Raw genomic sequence first — 21,709 nt, 5'->3', positions numbered from 1 at the left:
TGCAGACAGAAGACATCCGTCTGGAACCAGACCTGTACGAAGCCTGCAAGAGTGACATTAAGAACTACTGTTCCACTGTGCAATATGGCAATGCTCAGGTAACGTTTTGTGTTGATTTTTTAATTGTAAAGGTAACATGTTAATAATTAATTCTTCACCAGTGAGATAGACCCCATCACATCCTTTCCAGCCTGATCAGCCCCTCTTTTTTTTTGGTGAGGAATATTGTCCATGAGCAACATCCATGTCAGTCTTCCTCTATTTTGTATGCAGGATGCCACCACAGTGTGACCTGATGAGCAGTGTGTAGGTCCACACACGGGATCCAAACGTGCAAACCCCAGGCTACCAAAGCAGAGCATGCAAGCTTAACCAGTATGCCGCCAGGCCAGCCCCATGATCATCCCCTCTTAAGCTATGCCAGGGTACTTTCCCCAAAGTTCCTCACCTGCATTCCTCTTTGTCTCCTCTTCATTGTCTCCCCTCTTTCAGGTTACCCTGTCCTTCCCTACCTTGTCTTCCTAGTATACTGCTAATGATCCTTCAAATGCCTCTTCCTCTCTATAGCTTTCCTAACACTCTGCATCTCCAAAATTAATTTATTCCCTTATACATTTCCATTGCACAGAAGTTCTTAACTAGAGGTCACATAAGAATTTCCTAGGGAACTTTTTTGGGGGTTTTTTGTGTGTGTGTGTGTGTGAGGAAGATTGGCCCTGAGCTAACGTCTATGCCCATCTTCCTCTATTTTGTATATGAGATGCCACCACAGCATGGCTTGATGAGCGGTGCGTAGGTCTGCACCCAGGATCCGAACCTGCGAAACCCAGGCCACCAAAGCAGAGCGAGCGAACTTAACCATTATGCCACTGGGCCAGCCCCCTTTTTTTTTCTTTTTTTAATACACAGAACAGGGCCCTACCCAGAATCATCAGAGTGAAGTGCAAGTGATTTTTTTTATTGTTCTCCCCTGGACTCACCTCCCTCTTCTAGTTGAGGGCATTGCCATGGTGTTTTAGCCTTTGAGATAATGGCTTCATTGTCTTCTTGATCTATTATTGTTGATGCCAAGTCTGATGTCAGTCTGATTCTCATTTCTGTGTAGTTAATCTCTCTCTGAATTTTTTCTTTATTTTTAATGATCTGTAACTTCACTGTGACATAATTAGGAATGGATTTTTGTTTTCTTTATCCTAGTTTTTTCCGTCTCAGAATTCATGTCTTCATTTCTGGGAAATTCTCAGTCATGTTTGTTCACATATTGTCTTCCTTTTCCTTCCTTCTGGAACTCCTGTTTAGACAGTTGGAGCATCTGAATCTGTCCTCCATGTCTCTTAACTTTTTCTTTCATGCTTTCCATTTTTTTGTTTCTTTGTACTACATTGAAGTAATTCCATTTCCCAGCGTAGTAATTTGTTCTTCAGCTCTGTCTGTTTTGCTCTTTAGAGAGACCACCAATTGGGTTTTATTTTTCATTTCCAAGATCTGTAATTCATTCTTTTCATAAGTACCTGTTTTTGACTGTTGTTTACTATTTCATTCTGTATTGCTCTGAGGATAGTAAATATATTTTTTAATTGCTCTCCTACCTTTTTCCCTCAGTTATTTGGTGATTCTTGGTTGTGCCTTGAGGATTTCATAGAAATCTCATGACTTCATGCTACGGCCCTAGCTATTGCAGCTTCCCATCTGCTTCTCTTCTTTATTTTTTTTTATAATACCTATAAGGTTGATGTAGGGGAGATTTCAGGATATACTTAATTTATTATCTTAAAACCCGTCCTGTGGCACTTTATGCTTTTATGTTAACCCACTCATCTTTTTTATTGTAGTTATTTGTTTATATAAGTTTGCCCTGTGAGATTGTGTATTCGTCAAGGGTAAGGATTGGGTCTGATTCTTATCTGGCATCTAATGGTCTGTTCTCATGTGGTAAATGGTGAGTTGAACTGCACCTCCTGTCTTGTGCCTACTGTCTAGTCAGGATTATTGCTCCAGGGAAATGCAGAGAGCCTGTGTATGCTCCAGAAGGAATCTTGACAAGGAACAGGTCTAGAAGGCAGAAGAAACTGGGAATCCTGAATGGGTTTCCTTCCCTTTGGACTCCAGTGCAGCCTGCTATTCATCTGTAATTTTATGCAATTTGATTTGCTGTTAGTCCTCAGGTTATAAATCTATAAATATAATTCTTCTTGGTGAGGAAATCCTGATTCCTATTAACCTAGGAATTAGAAATGGAAGGTACTTGGATAGGAAAATGTGGGACACACTAAGAACTGAATGCTTCGGTCAGAATACATGGATTATCAATCCTTCATACACCCCTTAACTTGACCATAATTCTTATGCCATAGATTATTGAATGTCTGAAAGAAAACAAGAAGCAGCTAAGTAACCGTTGCCACCAGAAAGTTTTTAAGCTGCAGGAAACAGAGATGATGGACCCAGAACTAGATTACACCCTCATGAGAGTCTGCAAGCAGATGATAAAGGTAAGGGATCCAAAACCAAGGGTTAAGCACAGGGTAAGTAAAAATGACAGCAACATAACTTCTTGAAATTTCAGAGCAAATTCATATAATCTTTCCATTACAACCTGTTTTATACAGCTAAGATGGTAGTTCTCAAAGGCTGGTCCCTAGAGCAGCAGCAGCAGCATCACCTGAGAACCTACAGATGCTCAGGCCCCCCCCCGGAGCTACTGAATCAGAATCTCTTGGGAGTGGAGAGTCTTTTTAACGAGCCTCCAGGGGATGCTGCTGTACGCTCAAGTTTGAAAACCACTGAGCTAAGATTCTCTTTGACCTAAGGCACAAGTAAAGAGATGTCCAATAAATATATGATTAAGTTTTGAGGGCAGAGTCGTAGGTATACCACAAAAGCCACCACTGAATGTCCTGATCATCCATCTACCACAATAAAAAGGCTTTGGTGTTCTACAAGTTCTTCTGCTTCATTTGCTTCTCCAGTGAACATTCTCTGCAGCAGGGCTGACTTGACAATCTAGGTGTCAGTTTGTGGATCTATCCACATATACGAGAGATTAAACTTCAGGTTCTAACCCCTTTTTTCAGCTTCCCTTTAAAATAAAATGTGACTTTTCACCCTATCAAATAAATTCCAAAGAGAATTTTAAAAGTTAGAGAAGTCTCTTTAGCTGGGCCTGGTAGAATTGAGTCCTTTGTAAAAGTGAAAATGTCGGGCTCTGATTTGAAGGAGCTTTGTGAGATTTTGAAAGCTTTTATAAAAATCAATCAGCAATCCATGTCTCCATATTAAGATATTAGTAGATTATAATTAGTAGATAGACTGTAGATTAGCAGGTAGAGTTTATTGCTAGTCCAAAATGGATCTCTGACTTCAAGGACACTAACAAGTGTACAGGGCCTAGCCCCACAGGATTCCGTAGGATTATGACCCCTATAGTTAACAGATGAACCAGATAGGTCCTTTCCCCACATCTCTGTCCACATTGGTTGGCAAGTAATTCCTAAATTTCCTATTGGGATTGAGTAGATTTGGCTTGAGGACTACATGGCCATGTGGTACAATGTTATATTTGTGCTTAAACAGGATTTAAGCTCATGAGATGTCATGTAATGTAACATAGCCGTGTAGGTAGAGAATCAATCTATGTAGAGTAGGAAACAGTGAGGTGGTAGAAAGAAATGTGAGAAATATAGTAGAGACTAGGTAAAGAAAGGGGGACTTGAGACTGAGTGCTTATTCAGACTTAGCCAGTTCTCTTGTACCACGTGATACCTTCAGGCTGTTTGTCTTAAGCTCCTCAATAGATGTAAGAGTGATACAGATTGTGTTAATTGCCACATTTGGATACCTATTTTTATAAAACTTTGTTTCTTTGCAGAGATTCTGTCCAGAAGCAGATTCCAAAACTATGTTGCAGTGCTTGAAGCAAAATAAAAACAGTGAATTGATGGATCCCAAATGCAAACAGATGATAACTAAGCGCCAGATCACCCAGAACACAGGTAATATCTTGGCTTGGCTTTCCTGGTCCCATTGAGCACAGCATAAGTGGAATCGAGTGGGCATATACTTGCATAGTTAAACCATAGGTGGTTTGTTCATTGTGAATTTTAAGGGAAGAGTCTAGATGTAAGAAAAATGACTTACTCCTTCCTTGAAGAATATCCAGAAGAACAGAATGAAAGTCATGTGAAAGACAGGCCCAAAAAAATAGAAAACTGCTTTTGAAAGGCGTACAAAAGGAATCAGGGCTAGCATTCCTTGATAAGTATGAAGATTTAATAAAACTTCATGCATGTGGTAGGAGAATATATGAGTAATCTGTTTTAGAACAGAGAAATTTCACCTCTGCATTGCAAGACCTTGTAATTTACTGGGCAAGGTGAGTTAGAGATTCTGTTTTCAGTGTTTTTAAAATACGTTATGGGGAAAGTTGCTGGTGTCTGCTTGGTTTTGTGAGGACTGCTTGAACCTTGGTCTGAACAAACCCGGCAGAGCTGCCGCAGAGCAGAAGCATTCCTGGGGGTCTCGACATCCACTCTTTCACCCAATTATGTTACTGGTTAGAAATACTGTAGTGAGGGCGCAGTAAACATGTATTAAGTAAACAAATCCGTGGTTTATTCATGGTCATTGCCATAATATGCCCCCTTTTGGAAGATGGATCTCAAAATTTGTGAATCCGGGTGGAATATTTTATCATGTGCTTATCTCTTTCTGCTCTAGATTACCGCTTAAACCCTGTGCTGAGGAAAGCCTGTAAAGCTGACATTCCTAAATTCTGTCATGGTATTCTGACTAAGGCCAAGGATGATTCGGAGCTCGAAGGTCAAGTCATCTCTTGCCTCAAGCTGAGATATGCTGACCAGGTAAAGTGGCCTGTGCTTTCCACAGAGGTGTATTTATGGAGCCACCACTATTCCTGATGCTCTTTTCTTTGGAAGTTCTTAGCTTGTTCCTACTTTCCCCAGACCTTTTTCATACCTTTCCCAAGCCAGGGCCAAATAAAAAGCTGAAGTTGTCTAAAAGGCTGACTTTTCTCCCTTTGTTACATGTAGCGCCTCTCTTCAGACTGTGAAGACCAGATCCGGATTATTATCCAGGAGTCTGCTCTAGATTACCGACTCGATCCTCAGCTCCAGCTACACTGCTCAGATGAGGTAGGTTTTGGGTATGAAGCTGGTTGTGAACAGAGCTGGTCAGAGAAATTTTTTTTTTTTGCTGAGGAAGTTTCACCTGAGCTAACATCCACTGCCACTGTTCCTCTTTTTTTGTATGTGAGCCACCACCACAGCATGGCCACTGACAGACGAGCGGTGTGGGTCCATGCCCATGAACTAAACCTGGCCTGCCAAAGCAGAGTGTGCTGAACTTAACCACTAGGGCCCCGGGGCTGGCCCTCGGAGAAGTTCTTATTGGAGAAAAGTTCTTTATTCTACTCTCTTTCACTTCAGCCTTGAATCCAGGGTTTGTTGAAGGCCCATCTTCTAGGCTCTCCATTGTCTGAGTTCCTGGTTCTCCGTAACACTGAATTAGACTTGGCATTAGTCCTGTCGCTGTACAATGTTGGTTCCATATTTCTCTATGGAACAAGAGTATCCTTTTATTAGTATATCTCTCTACATAGTTTGTTCTTCCCTTCTCCTTATTCTGATGGTCAGCCAGAACACCCCCAGGACTTGCCAGAAAGACAGAAGTGCTCCTATAAAGAAGCGTCTGTCCTTGGAAATGACTTCCTAGCTAGAAAAGGCCATCTGGGGAACCTTGTTCAACATATGTCAGTTTTAGGGGATTGTAGCTAAAGCTCTTTCAAAGAAGCTTACTCATAAAGCTGTCCAAAGAAGGTTACTTTTTTGTTTTTGTTTTTGCTGAGGAAGATTACCCCTGAGCTAATATCTATTGCCAGTCTTCCTTTTTTTTTGCTTGAGGAAGATTAGCCCTGGGCTAACATCCATGCCAGTCTTTCTCCATTTTATATGTGGGTCACTGCCACAGTATGGCTGATGAGTGGTGTAGGTCTGCACCTGGGATCCACACCCATGAGCGTAGGCTGCTGAAGTGGAGTGTGCCAAACTTAACGACTACACCACAGGGCCAGCCCCAAGAAAGTTATGTGTTTAATCTGTGCTGCAGGCTGTGTTTCAGGACCTCTGTATGTGTGTGTGTGTGTGTGTGTGTGTGTTTCCAAGTTGTGAATCTAAGTTGACCAAAGCTCTGTAAATGTCAAGCATTTGCTTTTAGTATTTTACTTGGCTCTATAAACTTCATGTGGAATCAGGAAGTAGCCTTCCTTGTGACCAGTCCTGGGACAGTCTGACTCAAATCTCAGCGTTGACAGAATAAAGATATGTGCATTGACTGGTTTTCTGTGTGCTAGTCCTTGTGAATGAGAACGGAGCCTGGCCCATACGGGAGGGAGGGGAGAGAAATCCACCAGGAATCTGTTTGAGAAGAGCCCTGAGCACGTGTGTGGGAAGATCACCAGATCCACACATTTCAGAAACAAGGTCTCTGGTGAGAGCAAGGGTGACCTTGTTTATCGGATGTCTCCTAATAGATCTCCAGTCTATGTGCTGAAGAAGCAGCAGCCCAGGAGCAGACAGGTCAAGTGGAGGAGTGCCTCAAAGTTAACCTGCTCAAAATCAAAACGGAAGGGTGTAAGAAGGTAACCGCCATCAATCACCATATTTCCGCCACTTGCTTTTCTCTTCTCTTGTTCCTTTTAAAGCTGTAGTCTGCATGTCTTAGTAAAATCTAAACCGTCCTTCCCAGAATTCTACTGTTTCCTCTTACCAGACTTTACCGTTAATTGCCTATAACTTAAATATTCTTTTACATGTACTAATTATTTGTGAGTATGTCTCCTCCTCATGACTAGACCATTGTTTAAGGGCATTGTGAGTGCTATACCAAAGCAAAATATCAATTCCAATATTTGACATTATATGATGTTTAGCAGATATTTTCATCTTCTCAAAATGTTCCACATTCCACATGGTCTGAGAAGTGGTAGAAGTTGGCTAAAAGCTAAATGTAGATATTTTCCTTGGGCTACTTTGTCATGAAATGATCCCATCTAACTTTAAGAAGGACTTTTTGAACAATATTTGAGTTTTGGTTTTTATTATTGTTGTTTTACCGGGACTACAGTCTTTTTTTTTTTGAGGAAGATTAGCCCTGAGCTAACTACTGCCAGTCCTCCTCTTTTTGCTGAGGAAGACTGGCCCTGAGCTAACATCCATGCCTATCTTCCTCTACATTATATGTGGGACGCCTCTACAGCATGGCTTTTGCCAAGTGGTGCCATGTCCGCACCCGGGATCTGAACCGGTGAACCCCAGGCCGCCGAGAAGCAGAGAGCGCAAACTTAACCACTGTGCCACCGGGCCGAGCCCCTGACTACTGTCTTTCTATTGAGGGCAGACTAATTTTTGTCTAAGAAAGCAGTTCTGTCCTGTCTTTACCTCCTATAATTTTATCACGTATAAATGGAGAGTCTGCAGAGCTGATTTCAGTTCTATCACATTCCTGTTCCTCTTATTCGGAACATCTTTAAACTCACAGAAGAGTTATTCTCATGGTGGAAGTTATCTTCTGTCAATTCTTTTTTCCCTTTTGAGGATAATAGAAGTAAAGTGAAATATTTTGCAAACAAATATACCTTTGTTTGATTGGGAATTTTAATATAGCATATTACTCTGATTTTCAGATTTCACATTTTCAGACTTAAAGTAACAAAATAACTGTATTACATAAATATAAAAACTAACATTTTGTATTTAATAATAGGGCATACCAGAATGCCGAAAACCTAAATCTGATCTTATAGCCCCCTACTTTGTGTAGCACACAGCTTTGCATACGAAGTGTACGCAGGTCTATTATTGAATTCGATCAGATGCTAACAATCTGCGTTCTTTGCATCATCACACCTTGCTGTGCGTCTCAGGCTCTTTTGACTCAACCTTCCCTCCTTAACTTTCTTTGTATATAAAGTATTTATAGACAACAGATCTGATGCATTTCCTGTATAAAAGCTCTGTCTACAACGATCTTGTCTTCCTAGGAAGTGTTAAACATGCTGAAGGAGAGCAAAGCAGACATCTTTGTGGACCCAGTTCTTCATACAGCTTGTGCCCTGGACATTAAACACCACTGTGCAGCCATCACCCCTGGCCGTGGGCGTCGTAAGTCACTGTGTTCCCGCTGAGCCTGTCTGAACCATCTTGGGAGGAGCAGGGACTCCCTGTGAGACATCAGCTGCAGCTACTCTGTTCTGTAGCTTCAGTTCAACCACAGACAGCACCTCCTGGGGGCCTGGTTGATGCTGGGACTAAGCCTTTGTGGCAAAATGAATTTGGGAATAATCCTGCAGGTTTGAAGTGACCTAGCCATGACCAGAGGTAAAGATTTGATGAAAAGGCAAAGTGGAGCTATTTATCAGGGAAGCAAAGTGAAGCCATCATCATGGCCCTTTTCACCCCCTTGTCCAAACCAAAACAGCTTCAGCAGCTTCTGCAGTGGCCACGTTAGGCTCAATAGATAAGTTTTATGTGAGGTGGAACCTGGGCAGCTGTAAAGTTGTTCCTGAGCTGTGCATGCCCAATAAAAAGAGAAATTTTAAGAGAGACTCTGGACAGCCAACCTTGGAAGTTAAATATTCTTCTCCATGTTAGCTCTTGGGTTAAGTTTCCTGAATGGATTTAACTTTGGGTAGCCTACGGATCTCAGTTCTCTAGTGCTTAGGTACCCGTCTCCCTAACCTTACAGAAATTTCCATTGTGTACAGTTTCAGACTCTTCTTATCCCTTTCCTTCTACAGAAATGTCCTGCCTCATGGAGGCCTTGGAGGATAAGCGAGTGAGGTTACAACCTGAGTGCAAAAAACGCCTTAATGACCGGATTGAAATGTGGAGTTATGCAGCGAAGGTAATGACCAAGAGAATCTCCTGAAGTGGCCATCTCTTCTATCAGTTTCCTAGTCTCTGCGAGATACTTCACTGGTCTCCTTGTCCTTGTTGTGAGACTGGCAGTAAGTGTATTTGAAAAATCTATCAGTGCACCTGTCAGACTCCTTGGCTGTCTGTGAGCCTGGAGCCATCATCTCCCTTTGCATTGAGTTGTGTCTGCAAGGCTTTGCCAAGGCCACTACTTTCTGCCCTCAGTTGCCCATAGTCAACCACTGACAAGTGAGTCACCCAAAGGAAGCATGTGACTTCAGCCAGCCATGCAAAAGAGAGACCAGAAAACATGCCCATGGGAAAAGAAAGACATCCAGCCCTTTCTGTCTTAAAGCTTGCTTTTCTAACTTTACAGTCTGTGGGAGAAGAATATATATGTGAGACTAGCCCCCAGCTAGCCTGGAATGTGGAGAATAATAGGATACTGGGAGACTTCAGGACACTAGTGAATGTTTAAGATACCCAGGCAGACTTGGGCTAGAGGAAATTTTTCCTACAAAAATTCAGCCTCAGAAGAAGAATGAGAGTTTTTCTCGTGTATACATTGGTTTGTAATTTACAAAACACTTTGATGGATATATTACCTCATTTGAATGTAGAAATCCTGCAAGGTAAGTTAAATGATCATTTCCTCACTTTATGGTGGAGGAAACTTTGACTTTGGAGATTATGATTTGCTCAAGATCCGTCGGTAAAAAAGTCAGGTTTCTAGTACCATCCTCTTTGTATCACCCCACACTAGGATAGACATTCGCAGTTACCTTAGATCAAGAGAGTGACCATGAGAACTCCCCTCCTTCTTGCCCAATTCCTCCTGTCACCCATTTGCTTAAAACTCAAGGGTAACAGGCAAGTGGGAAAAACCACAGAAAGTCTTCATACCTAGGTGTAAGCGAGATGAGAGGAAGAGATGACAGCTGACTACACAGCAAGCATGCCTGTCACCCCTTCTCTCAAGGGAGCAAAGTCATCTTTGAAGCCCTTGGTCAGATGAGGGAGCAGTGACACTAAATTAGTCTCTTCTTTCTTCACTGGTTTCCACTTTTGAGCCGCTAAGCATTGCTTCAGAGTGCCTCCACTGCTTATATTGTGTTGGCAAATGTTTGTGCTCAAATTGCCTTAATCTGGAGCCTTCCTGCTTTGTTCTGTGTACCTGGGATGACCGTAGAAGCAGCCCAGACATCTCTGGGCCAGACTCCTCTGAGGCGTCAGACTAAGGTGAGACTCAAAAGGACAGGTTCCTGTGCACCTGGTGAACCATTCGATCCTGATCCCGCCGTAGGAGGCGAGCATAGAGGGCTGTTTGAGAAAGCAGGGAGAGAAACTGAGGATGAAAACTGGTTAGACTACCAGTGTCCACAGCTGGGGGAATGGTTAGGTGGGTTCAGTCGGTATACGTCATGTTTGCACATTGGTTTTGATGGGGGGATGCGTATGACATAATGGTGAGTGAAAATAAGGCAAGATGTAGAATTAGCCCCCAGTACCATCTCAGCTTTTCTCTTTGTTTTTAAAAAGGCAGCAAACATGATGAAGAAAATAAATCAGAATACCTAAAAACCTGTGACCTTGTGTAAGTCACTTAGCCGCCTCCCACCCTCAGGCCTCTGGGTCATCTGTAATGTGGGAGTAATAAAATCTATTCGTAAGGATTGGCACCAGGACTAAATGATTGAAAACACATCTAGCCTTTTCCCAGGGCCCAACACGTCGTCGAGTCCTCAGTGTGAGGGCTGTTACTATGTTGGCTACGATGAACTGTATGAGACTCCACCTCTTTGTATTTGTCTGTATCTTCTAATTTTCTGTAGTAGATAGGTCCAGTAGTATGATCAGGAAGAAGACTTTGAGTTCTCTGTTTGACTTTTCTTGTCCAAGCCCTCTCTCCCCGAAAGAAATGACATAAATTAACTAGGAATCAAGGGGAGCAAGTTAGAGCCAGCAGAGCCCCTGCCTAGATCTCTCAGAAGATGATGCTGCCATGTGTCATTCCAGGTAGCCCCAGCGGATGGCTTCTCTGACCTCGCCATGCAAGTGATGACATCTCCGTCAAAGAACTACATTCTCTCTGTGATCAGTGGGAGCATCTGTATATTGTTCCTGATTGGCCTGATGTGTGGACGTATCACCAAGCGAGTGACACGAGAGCTCAAGGACAGGTAGAGCCACCTTGACCACCAAAGGAACTACCTGTCCAGTGCCCAGTCTGTACAGCCCTCCTGTATAGTGTACCCACTCACCTCGTTCTTCTAAGAGGTGACACCAACACTCATGTTAGAGCAGCAGCAGGTATCCACTGCGTTGTCCCATCTCAGACTTCGCCCCTGTCCATGGTGTCCTCCTCCTCCTCGACCATTTGTGCAGCATCAGCAGCTGGCCGCTTTGGTTATTGCCTTTGTTGGCAAACTTGGATTTACCTGCCCGTAGACAAGTCTCTCTCATACCAATGGAATTACCAATACTTCCAGAACCAACTCACCTGACCTGCAACTCAAATGATTTTTTTTAAAAAAAAAAACACCAAAAAAAAAAAGGAATTTTTAAAGAAAGAAAAAAATGTATATAGTAACACATCTCCTCCAGGCTTGCTTTGGGCGATGGGGTTATGTCTTCGTGACTGTGTAAAGTGAAGGCAGGACTTTAGAGGGAAACGCACCACCCAATACGCTGTAGCTGGGGTGTCTTGCTCATTTCTCAAAAGCACCTTTGGGCCACGTCAGGGCCATGGACTTCACCAAGTAGTGGGAAACCTTTAACTAGCCTGCTTTGGGTCTTGTTTTCTTCTGCTGGAACAGTGATGCCTTCCAGTTCCCACCCTAACAGAATCACTGCTGGTCAAGACTCCAAGGCCGTGATCTCCTCACCTCGGTGACGTGAAGCATGTGCTTCCCTAGGCAAGGGCATGTGGGTTGGGGAAGGGATCAGAAGTGGGTGAAGCTGGTCAGTCCACTGATCTGCACTGAGAGGCTGGACCCTGAGTCCAGGCAGCAGGATCCCGGTAATCTCCTTCCTCCAGGCTAGTGCAGGACTCAGTCACATCTAGACTGACTCTGCTGGAGTAGCAGTTACCCCAGAAACCCTCCACTTCACAGGAGGCGGGAACTGTGGGGCAAGGGGGCTCAGGGCAGGAAGGAGAGTGGGGGATTGATTCACTTTGCTTTATTTTCCAGGCAACAATGCAGGTCAGAGACAATGGCTTATAAATTTAGCGTGGCACAGGGTGTGACTGGCAGTCTAACCTGACCTTTCTGCAGGCTCAAGGCCAGCTTCCCAGACAAGCTCCTTTATGCCTCTACGTGGAGAGGGTGTGGAAAGTTATTACATTCAAAGATGGAGGCTTTTCTCCATTTTTTTTCCTTTCTGTCCATTTGCTGCATACACCCACTGTAGTAGGCATCGGCTACATGTTGTACTTTGATGATTCAACAGTCTTTCCAGAATCTGAGCTCTATGGAAGCAGCATTCCTGGCCGTCCTCCCTCATCCCTGCGTGTGGAGATGACAGGTTTGGAGTATAAAGAGGGAGGAGTGCAGGCATCATGGTTCAACCTGGCACAGCTTGGCTTGAGTTTAGGGCTGGAGTCACAGTGGCTGCACAAGAGGGCGGCATGTACAGTAGGAGATATATTTATATAATATATATTTTATTAACCTGATAGACGTCCACAAGTATTATAAATCATGTGCCTAAAACTGTCCACATAGACCATGGCACCCTTCCTTGCCCTGCCCCTCCTTTGCCACTGTCCACATGTGCTGTGGGACCTGCACAACATTTGTCTTCCCTGAAATGTGCTCAATACAAAGTGGGTCAATTTGTGGATCAGTTGATCCAAATTACTCCTTGTCTAACCTGACTGACATATATTTGAATACTGTGGTTTTCTTCTTTTTCTTTCTTTTTTCTTTTTGCTATCCTTCCTGGAGGCAGTAGGTTCCAGAAGCCAGCTGTATATCCCCCCTACCTAGGGTACTACAAGTCTCCAAGGGGAGCTGCTAAGCTGCTTGGTCCTCTCAGTCCTGCTTTTAGGGTCTTCCTGATTCTCAGCAACTGCCCTGGGATTCTTCAGTCTCAAAACTTGAAACTCTTGGCATCCGAGCAGCACCCCCTCCTGCCACCACCGTCGGGCTGAATTGAGCTGGGGCAGGTAGTCCACCTCCAGGGTTCCCACCTGGGTGGCGGGGGCTTGGGATTGAGAACTGGGGATGTCGTCTAAATGCAGGTCTCCACTGACGTGTCTGGTGTGATTTACAGGTTAGGATAAATGTTCACCATGTGATGAGAATGGGGTACCATTCTCCATCTCTGCAGTCTCCCTCCCAATACATGTAAAACATCTCCATAGTTTACGTGTTAGTCTTGGTCTTTCTGTTCTTTTTGAACTGAGAGACCATCTCATTAGTTGTCTGCAGCAGATCTGGAAGTTTGAAAAGGAGTTTGATTCTTGAAACATTTGTCACCTTTAGAAATGGTCAGAATAGAAGGGATGACTGCTGGTGTTTTCAATTAGTGGTTGCTAGGAAGCATTTCACCATCTTACTTGGAATAGTTTCATGTGACTGGTTCTTGAGGGTCCCAGGTGGTGTTCCTGAGCAGTTTTCTACATCCAGGGGGCCCAGCACCATCTGAACTTGCAGCCCAACTGTACCTATTCTGTACCCCATTTGATATAACAAAACCGCTTCTGGGGCACCTCTGAGTACTGGCCTCATAGGTCAGTCATGGGTAAATCAACTAGTCAAGAAGAGGAAACCATGGCCCTAGATGAGGGACTGATGATGGACCTTGGTCTTTATCTCTTCTCCTGATGTCTAGCCCATGAACAATAACCTAAGCAGCAGAGCAGGTAGATTTTTTTTGCCAAGGCTCTAGGCACTTGCTGAAAATTAACAGTAGCCAGGTAACTCATCTGTCCTTGTCAGCTCACTGCAGTGTCTCAGGGACTCATACTTACTTAGTGTGCTCCACCACATTCCAGAGGCACGAGGAGATCAGTCTCCTGGGCTGGAGGCCCTGTGATACAGGAAATCAAAAATCTAGAGAAAACATCGAGAACAAGACCAACTGCTCCTTCTAACAGAGCTACCAACAGACGGGTAGCTCTGGGAGTGAGACCTGTATCCTGGTGCATCCCTGGCCTCCCTCTGCTATTGTTGGTGCCCCAAGAGAAGCCTGCTAGCACGATGTGCCCATATGGGAGCCATAGCAAAAGCTGGAGTTCAGTCCAGCCGGAAAACCCTCCTTCTCTGGGTTCCCTAGAGACCTTCTAGCCTCCCCTCCCAGTCCCGCTGTGGATCCGGTCAGCTTGTTCTGAGCCAGTGCATCCTCGGAAGCAGGGGAATTCCAGTATTTAGTGAGCAAGTGTTGACCTGAGTTTGTGGCAGGCCTTTGGCTTTCTCACATCCTGCACTGACTCTCCTTGGGGACAGTGAAGAGCTCTGCCAGTGGGGAGGGAGGGAGATTCTGCTTTCCTAGAAGAGGCAACAAAATTACTACCAGATTTCATTTCTTCCCATTTCCTGAGGCCACGTAATAGAAGAATCCAGTGGTAAAGAGGTCTGTAGCATCCATTTACATTTTATCAGATAAAGTGGAAAGGGAGTTGTATGCTGACTTCCCTCTACCTTCCCCAAGAGAAGATTTACTCTCATATGCAAGCGTGACTTCTGGAAGTGGCTCCCATCCTCCCCACCTCCAGGCTGTAGTACTGCGTCTAGCCCGGAGAGCCCCACTGTAGTGAGACGTCCAGGGAGGGGCGGGCTGCTTCAAACGGCTTCCTTTCTTAGCGAGTCTCAAGTTCCCCTGAAACAGCCTTCACTCTCCGTTTCTTCCCCTCCCCGACCAAAGAATAAACATTCTCCACATATAACTTATTCTAAGTAAGCAGATGTGGAGAAGGAAGCTGAAATAGGGACCCTGGAAGCCAGCCAATCCAGTCTGACACATTCAACCTAAATTTTGGCCATAGAACAAAAAATATGTCTTTTAGAATCATGTGCATTTTGGTATGTTTACTTGCATTTCAGATTCTTATGAATTTGAAAAACCTCAAAGATCCCTTTTATTTCTCACCATTTGGACAGCTCCTAAGTAGTTTTATAAAGTGAGCATCTAGTGCCCTGAGTTTCTTCTGGGCCTTCAGGGACACTTCTAATTCACCTCTTCGCTACTGATCTTTGGTTCCCAAAGGCCTGGGGCCAGAGCTGATCTTCTGGCTTGCCTCTCTCTCTCTCATTTGTCTTTGGTTGGCAGTCTCTCTAACTCTACTCCTCTTGGTCCTCCTCCTCTCCACTAGGACCAGGATCACAAGTTAGGGTAGTCAAGTTTGAAGTCGAATTCCCCTTCCTGTCCAGACCTCAGACAACAGATCAGTTATTAGCAAACCCAGACTGACTTGTCAGAGTGACAGGCTTCCCCAGACCATCTGGTGAGATCACTGTGGAGACCCAGGGATTGTCTGTCATCTGGAGCACAAAGGTGGGACTGTCTGCCTGGGCTAGTGGTCACAGGGTCCTGATGCTGGGATACATGCAGTGGAGAAATCTCCCTGGGCAAGGAGAAAATTCAGACAGTGCCTCTATATTCTGTTTTTGCCTTCCCCCCAACATAGAATGGACACCTGGACCCCAGAGCCCCACAGGCCCTATGCCAGACATGCTAGGGTGGTTCGAACAGGTCCCCTGGTCAGACTGCAGTGCACTGATGGAGTGGCCGACAGGAGAGCTGGCAGCTGGAGGCATCCTGAGCGGCTTCTCCCAGCACAGTGTTCCCAAGTCAGTCCAAGCAGGAAAACAGACTGTACAGCAAATGCTGTGTGAAATCTTAGGCCTTTAACTTTTTATTTTTAAGAAAGAAAGAAAAATTAACAAGCTTCTTTTGTAAATGGTTTTCCTTTCTATGTATAAAATCCTGGCAGTTCCTTGTTTTTACATGTTCATGCTGTGTAATTTTGAGATGTTACTGAGAATCTGAACATAATGTGCATTTTTTTCTGTACAGATGAAATGGGAGAATTTAATAAAGAGTTTGCAGGTTTTTACTTGTTAAATCTTCTGTGGTGACTGGGAGGATGCTGCACCCACCCACTCTGCTAGTGGAAGTTTGTGGAGCTGGAGCACTGATGCTCACAAAACTTACTCTGAGGTTTCTATCGTTCCTGGCTGATTAGGGCAGACAGACTGGGATCATAGGACTTTCAGAAGAGAGCTGGAATCAGATCTGGGGTTTACTCTCAGGCTGCTGTGTCCAAAATTACTCATTCTACTGATGGGTTTAAGCTATGTCATGAGGCTCCTTCCTGGGGAGAGCACATACGCAGAACCTCTTCTTGGATGGCACCTGCTCTCTAGTGGCCACCTTTCCATTCAGGCCCAGAACTAGGCCGCATTTATTTTCTGTGCCCTGCCATGTCCCCTTTTAATCAGTCCTCGCCTCCACATTCCAACAGCCCAGTCCTGGGGTCAGTGACCTCTGTGACACCCTTCCTGAGCCTTCTACCTCCTCCACTCTCAGCAAAGGTAATTTGCATCTGGGTGTTAAAAAGTAATAGTTTAAGGGACCAGCCCGGTGGCACAGCAGTTAAGTCCACGTGCTCACGTGCTCCGCTTTGGCAGCCCAGGTTTGCCAGTCCGGATCCCAGGCGCAGACCTCCACCCCACTTATCAAACCATGCTGTGGCAGGTGTCCCACATATAAAGTAGAGGAAGATGGGTACAGATGTTAGCTTAGGGCCAATCTTCCTCAAAAAAAAATAATAATAATAATAGCTTAAGGAATTTGCATGGTAGCAAGGATTTCTTGAAGTGGTGATGTCCATATTAGGATTTGAGTAATGGGATGTTCAGAGAGAAAGGACGAGGTAACCTGGGACCCAGGGTTTCTTCTCAGAACTCCTCAAATCCATTTTCGCAACAGTCATTTAGGAGATGATGCGCCTGAGAGTAGAGTGGAGACTGGGAGAAGGTGAAGAGTAGCAGAAAGGAGGAAGAGCGTCTGGGGACCTTTTATGTCCCTCCTGCAAATATTCCTCTGTCTAGGGAGCTCTGGGCAGCTGTCAGCCCTGAATGAGAGGCATCTGGGACCAGACACTCTTGAGTGTCCTGGAGAGGCTGCCCTGCTTTGCTGTAAATGTGGGAAATGAGGCGCTGGGTTCAGGCTCCTCGTCTGTGGTATCCCCACAAGGCGAAGTGGCTCACCCAGCCCAGCTGCTCTCGGCCGCTCGAGGGCACGCCGCAGCAGTGACGGGAGCGTGCTGCCCAGCTGAAGCCTCAGCCGGCTCTGAAGGAATCGCCCCACCCCCAGATTTTGTGTGTGAAGATATTTCTGGGTAAGATCTTTGGCCAACTTCAATCCTCAGAGACATCGGGCATTTGTTCTTAAAAGGGGCTAAGAATGAAAAGGTTTTAGACAAAAAGGGGAGAACCTTAGACCATCCAACTCTCTCACTTGGATGAAGGAGTGAGCTGCAGAGCCGGGGAGGGACCTTGCTTTCACAGACAGCTGATTAGCAGCAAAACGAGAATGTCTGCCCCTGCCATATGCTTTTTCGTCTGACGAGCCAGATTGGCTTTGGGACCCGTATGACCAAACTAAAACCCCAGCCCCCATCAGACTCCGGGCAGGGGCGGCTGACCTGACTCTGGCATCGGCAGACCCCCGGCAGGCCTCCCTTAGGAGCTATTGGTCCTGGTCCTGAGGTCCCACCTCGCTTTCCCAAAGCAGCCCACAGCACAGTACTGTCTTCTTAAAGTCCCTGTATTTGTGGAGAAAGCTGGACAGTCTGCGAGGGAAAAGAAGAAGCCAAGGGATAATGAAAGGCAGCAGACTAGGAGGAAGCTGCATGGAGCAAGGAGGGAGAGGCTGGGGCACGGGCAGCTTCTTGAGGACGTTGAAGCTGCTGGGGCTTGGCCCCTCACACCCTATGGCCCTGGCAGGAGTATGCCTTCCACCCACCTGCATCCTGGACCAGGGGCTGGTCCTTGACCCTTTCAGGTGAAGGGCTCCGTAGGGTGGGCCCAACAGCAGCAGTTCCTCCAGAGAGCAGCGAGGACGAGGCCGTAGACCAGAGCTGCACCCAGCAGCCCCAGGTAACAGTAGGTGATGGCAGTGATGGTCTGTTCCACCTCCACTGTGGAGGAAACAGGCCCAGAATGAAAGGTGAGCCCAGCCAGCCCTCTGACATTGCGTCTTCATGGTCTCCTCCCTGCCACTGTCTCCTTCCAAAGAGCTTTCTCTGGCTCACTTTCTCCTCCTAGAGGTTGTATTACTCCCCATTTATAGATGGGAAAGTTAGATTGAAGGTCTCTAAAGGCAGAGACGGTTTGGACTGGGTGTAGTAGGTGGGTGGGTGGATCTAAGGCCAAGAGAAGGTAAAAGACTCACCTGAGGGGCCACAGAGTTGGGGGCGAACCAGGACTGGACCCAGGTGCTCTTGCTGGCTCTGCGCACTTCCCCAGCCGTAAGCTCAGGGCTCGGCTCTGACTGCATCGTCCACAGGAGCTTCCCAGGTCCTCCGTGGGGAGGGCTCCTCTCCTCTCTGAGCTCCTGAATATATTCTGTTCCTGTCCTTCAGCAGACCTTCAGCGCAGTCTTCCTTGCATTCTAAACATTGGTTCAGTGTCTGACCTAGCTTTCTAGACTCCCTAATGTCCAGACCGTGTTCCAGTCATCCCTCTGCCCTGGCAAATACTTAGTACTCCACAAATATTTGTTGAAAGGGTCAGTTTGACAGTGAAAAGTCATGGCTTTACCACCTAGGGGAGCCCAGGTCAGTCTTGTGGAGGTCTTTACCAAGGAGGATGTCTTCACTGAGTCTGATTCCAGTTTTACAGTTCCAGCCTTTTCTTGCACCCTGGAACAGAGCAGATCCCTTCAAATAGCTTCCCTCTGCTGTATCCCCCAAAGGAAAGAAACAGGCATTCACCACCAGAGAACGCAGAAGACAGGAGTGACAGAGTGGATGTGAGGACCTCATGGGTGGCTGGTCCCACAACATCACTGCACAGGCTCCAGTGCCCAAGTCCAGGTTTACCTGGAGGCAGGGGCAGAGCCAGGCGTGCTTTGCCACACACAGTAGTGCCCATCTTGACCTTCTGGGTAGCCAGGGGGTAATCTGGGTGTCTAGCTTCCGGGTGGTTGCATCAGGAAGACTGGAGCACAACTCCTGGGTTCGCTATACTTACCTTGGCCCCAGGGCAGGAGCAACACAATTCAGAAGCCCCACTCTGTTGCAGGCCTTGGCAGGTCACAGACATCCCTGCCATCTCCTGAGGCAGCTGCAGCCAGCTGACTGGGATCCCCAGCTCCCCCAGTGAAGTCCTCCTCCTCCTGGTGTTGGCCTCTCAGGACCCAGGAGACCCTCAGAGGGTCAGGGTGGTGTCCTAGGGCCACACAAAGTGCATGGAAGGGAGGGCCAGAGGCTGGGATGAACAGGCTCAGCTGGAGTGGCCAGAGAGCCAGGGATTGCATCTCGGCTCTGGAGAATGAAGGGGAGAAGGAAGTCACGCAACACCACCAGCCTCTCTCAAACCCGTAGTCCTACTGCATCCCCTTTCTTCCCAGGCCCTCTGGAGACTCCTCCTTCCTCCATGGCCTTCCCTTGCCTTTCCCAGAATCTACTCTTCCCCACAGTTAGCCTTCTAGCCTGTTTAGCAGAATGTGATCTCTGAGCTTGTCTCTGCCACGTGTACCTTCCCTCCTCTGGGCCTCCAGTATCCTTCCTACAGAGCAAGGGAAGGAAATGGATTTAATCTTGTTGATTAGGCTTCCCCTCCTGGACCTTAAAGGTGTGGTCTAAGGTGTTCGTGTCCATCCTCAAATGCTTCTGGTCAGTCTTCTCATCAAGAAGCCTGAGTGTCTTCTCTGCTGACTGTCCACTCTTCTGAGCGTTCTCTTATTCCCCTCATCGCTACCAACCAAGGCTTCCTCCAAAGGGGATCCATCTTCTACACCTTTCTTCCCAAGCCAACGGCCACATGCTCCATTGCAGTCCTACACACCAGAGGCCCCAGGGCCCTGCACCCTACGACTCACCCTGACAGAGCAGATGGGTACCCTCTCCAAAGACATACTGGCCTGAAAAACCACATGGCACAGTATTAGGTGCCCTTGTCAGCAGGGCTGGCATTGCCCACGGTAAAGCATGCAGCATTCTGGGCCAAGTCCACCTCTGCCAGGAAGCAAGGATTCACACCCCCTTCTCCCTGACTCAGCAAGGAGGTGGGGCCACTCCACATCAGCTGCTGGTACCAAGATGCGACACAGGCCCTGAGCGGACTGGCCCGCACCACACACCAGCTCTCTGGATTACTTTGTCCACTCACCACAGAAGACTGCGGCTGGAACAGAGCGGGCTGGAAGACCTCTGAGGCACTTGAAGAAGCAGAGAGGATAATGACCACTCAGAATAACTCCATGGTCGTTTATTAGGCACTCACTGAACTATCAGCTCAGATTAGTGCAAGATCTTTCTAGAGGGCCATTTAGAAATACCTATGAAAATTGTAAATCCTCATACCCTCTGATCTAGCAATTCTGTTTTCATAAATTTATGCTATGAAAATAATTAAACTCGTATATCAGTACACCTACAAGGATGATTATTATAATCTTTATAATAATGAAAAACTGAACAACTATTATTAGAGGTGAGATTAAATTTTAAAATGAGACACCCATGTGATACAATACTATGCAGCCCCCAAAAGGGAAAATGTAGAATTCCACTTCTGGGTAGGATGGAGTTTACAGCTGAATAATGCTCCCAGTGAGAATAAGTAGAAAAGCCAGCAAAACAGGTGATTTTTGTGGTTTAAGAGTTGCAGAAGCAACAGTGACCAGACGGGTTAAGATTGTGCAGAGGGGAGAACCATGGAGAGGTGAGCTGACAATCTCTTGCCACTTGCATTTGCCGATTCTGGCAAGAGGCTGAGGACCCAGGTTCTCCCCAGGCCCAAGAAGGTGGGAGAAGGAGAAATTAGCAGGGTTTTTTATAGTTTCATGGGCTGGAGTGACAAAATTGAAGGCTTGAGGGGTCTCAAATATATATTTGGTTTCATGCCACTTGCTGAAATCTGAAATTTTACAAGATGGGATCCTAAAAAGCTAAGCCCAAACCTCTGTAAAGCAGAGCAGAATTTTGCAGAATCACAGTGCAGAGAAGATAAAGATTAGACTTCAAGATCTCTCAAAAGGAGAGACTCTGGTGAAATACACTAGGATTTCCGTTGAAAGCCCTAGAGGGCTAGGCCCCAGGAACAGAGGCAAATGAGAAGCAGATGGAAGTCTATCAAAACGACATTCCATAGACTCCAGCTAATAAACGTAGAAGGAATTATGGAATTAGAAAATCACCATTTGACAACCACCAGAGTAATAATTGCTCAGGCAAGAACTATGAATAGATGCTAAAACTGGCGGGTGAATGTTTTGCATTTTTGATTTGGTTTGGTTTTTTGTGTTTTGAGAACATAGTATTTATATATTCTCAAAGTACCTTCCCCCAAATCACTTGTTAACTACAGAGGCAAAAAACAGTCATGTACGGTGGAGAAACCTGGCAGACACAGCTTAAGCATGTGATTAAAGCTACATCAACAAGAAGAGGACAAACAGGCATCATGTGCCTCCTGATATAATGCACTGAGGACACAGCATCCTCTCTGTGGTATTCCTGTCAAAAATGCATAACCTGAATCTAATCATGAGGAAACATCAGACAAACCCAAATTGAGGGACACTCTACAAAATAACTGGCCTGC

At 45.8% G+C, this 21,709-nt stretch overlaps 1 protein-coding gene across 1 annotated transcript in view; it reads left to right on the top strand.

Annotated features, from left to right (window-relative positions):
• The window catches only part of GLG1 (golgi glycoprotein 1), a 157,873-nt gene extending 141,885 nt beyond the window's left edge, over window positions 1-15,988 (top strand). Inside the window, exons 18-26 of the mRNA XM_046680445.1 lie at window positions 6-98; window positions 2,355-2,492; window positions 3,869-3,992; window positions 4,717-4,859; window positions 5,049-5,150; window positions 6,548-6,655; window positions 8,057-8,177; window positions 8,813-8,919; window positions 10,947-15,988. Coding sequence (XP_046536401.1) covers window positions 6-98; window positions 2,355-2,492; window positions 3,869-3,992; window positions 4,717-4,859; window positions 5,049-5,150; window positions 6,548-6,655; window positions 8,057-8,177; window positions 8,813-8,919; window positions 10,947-11,114 — 1,104 coding nt within the window. The 3' untranslated portion in view covers window positions 11,115-15,988. The remainder of the gene's footprint in view (window positions 1-5; window positions 99-2,354; window positions 2,493-3,868; window positions 3,993-4,716; window positions 4,860-5,048; window positions 5,151-6,547; window positions 6,656-8,056; window positions 8,178-8,812; window positions 8,920-10,946) is intronic.
• Window positions 15,989-21,709: the final 5,721 nt, after the last annotated feature.

The sequence above is a fragment of the Equus quagga genome, chromosome 13 (genome assembly GCF_021613505.1).
Source record: "Equus quagga isolate Etosha38 chromosome 13, UCLA_HA_Equagga_1.0, whole genome shotgun sequence".
NCBI classification, from domain to species: Eukaryota; Metazoa; Chordata; class Mammalia; order Perissodactyla; family Equidae; genus Equus; species Equus quagga.
The sequence above is the reverse complement of the archived record's forward strand: the minus strand, read 5'-3'. Positions and strand labels throughout refer to the sequence as shown.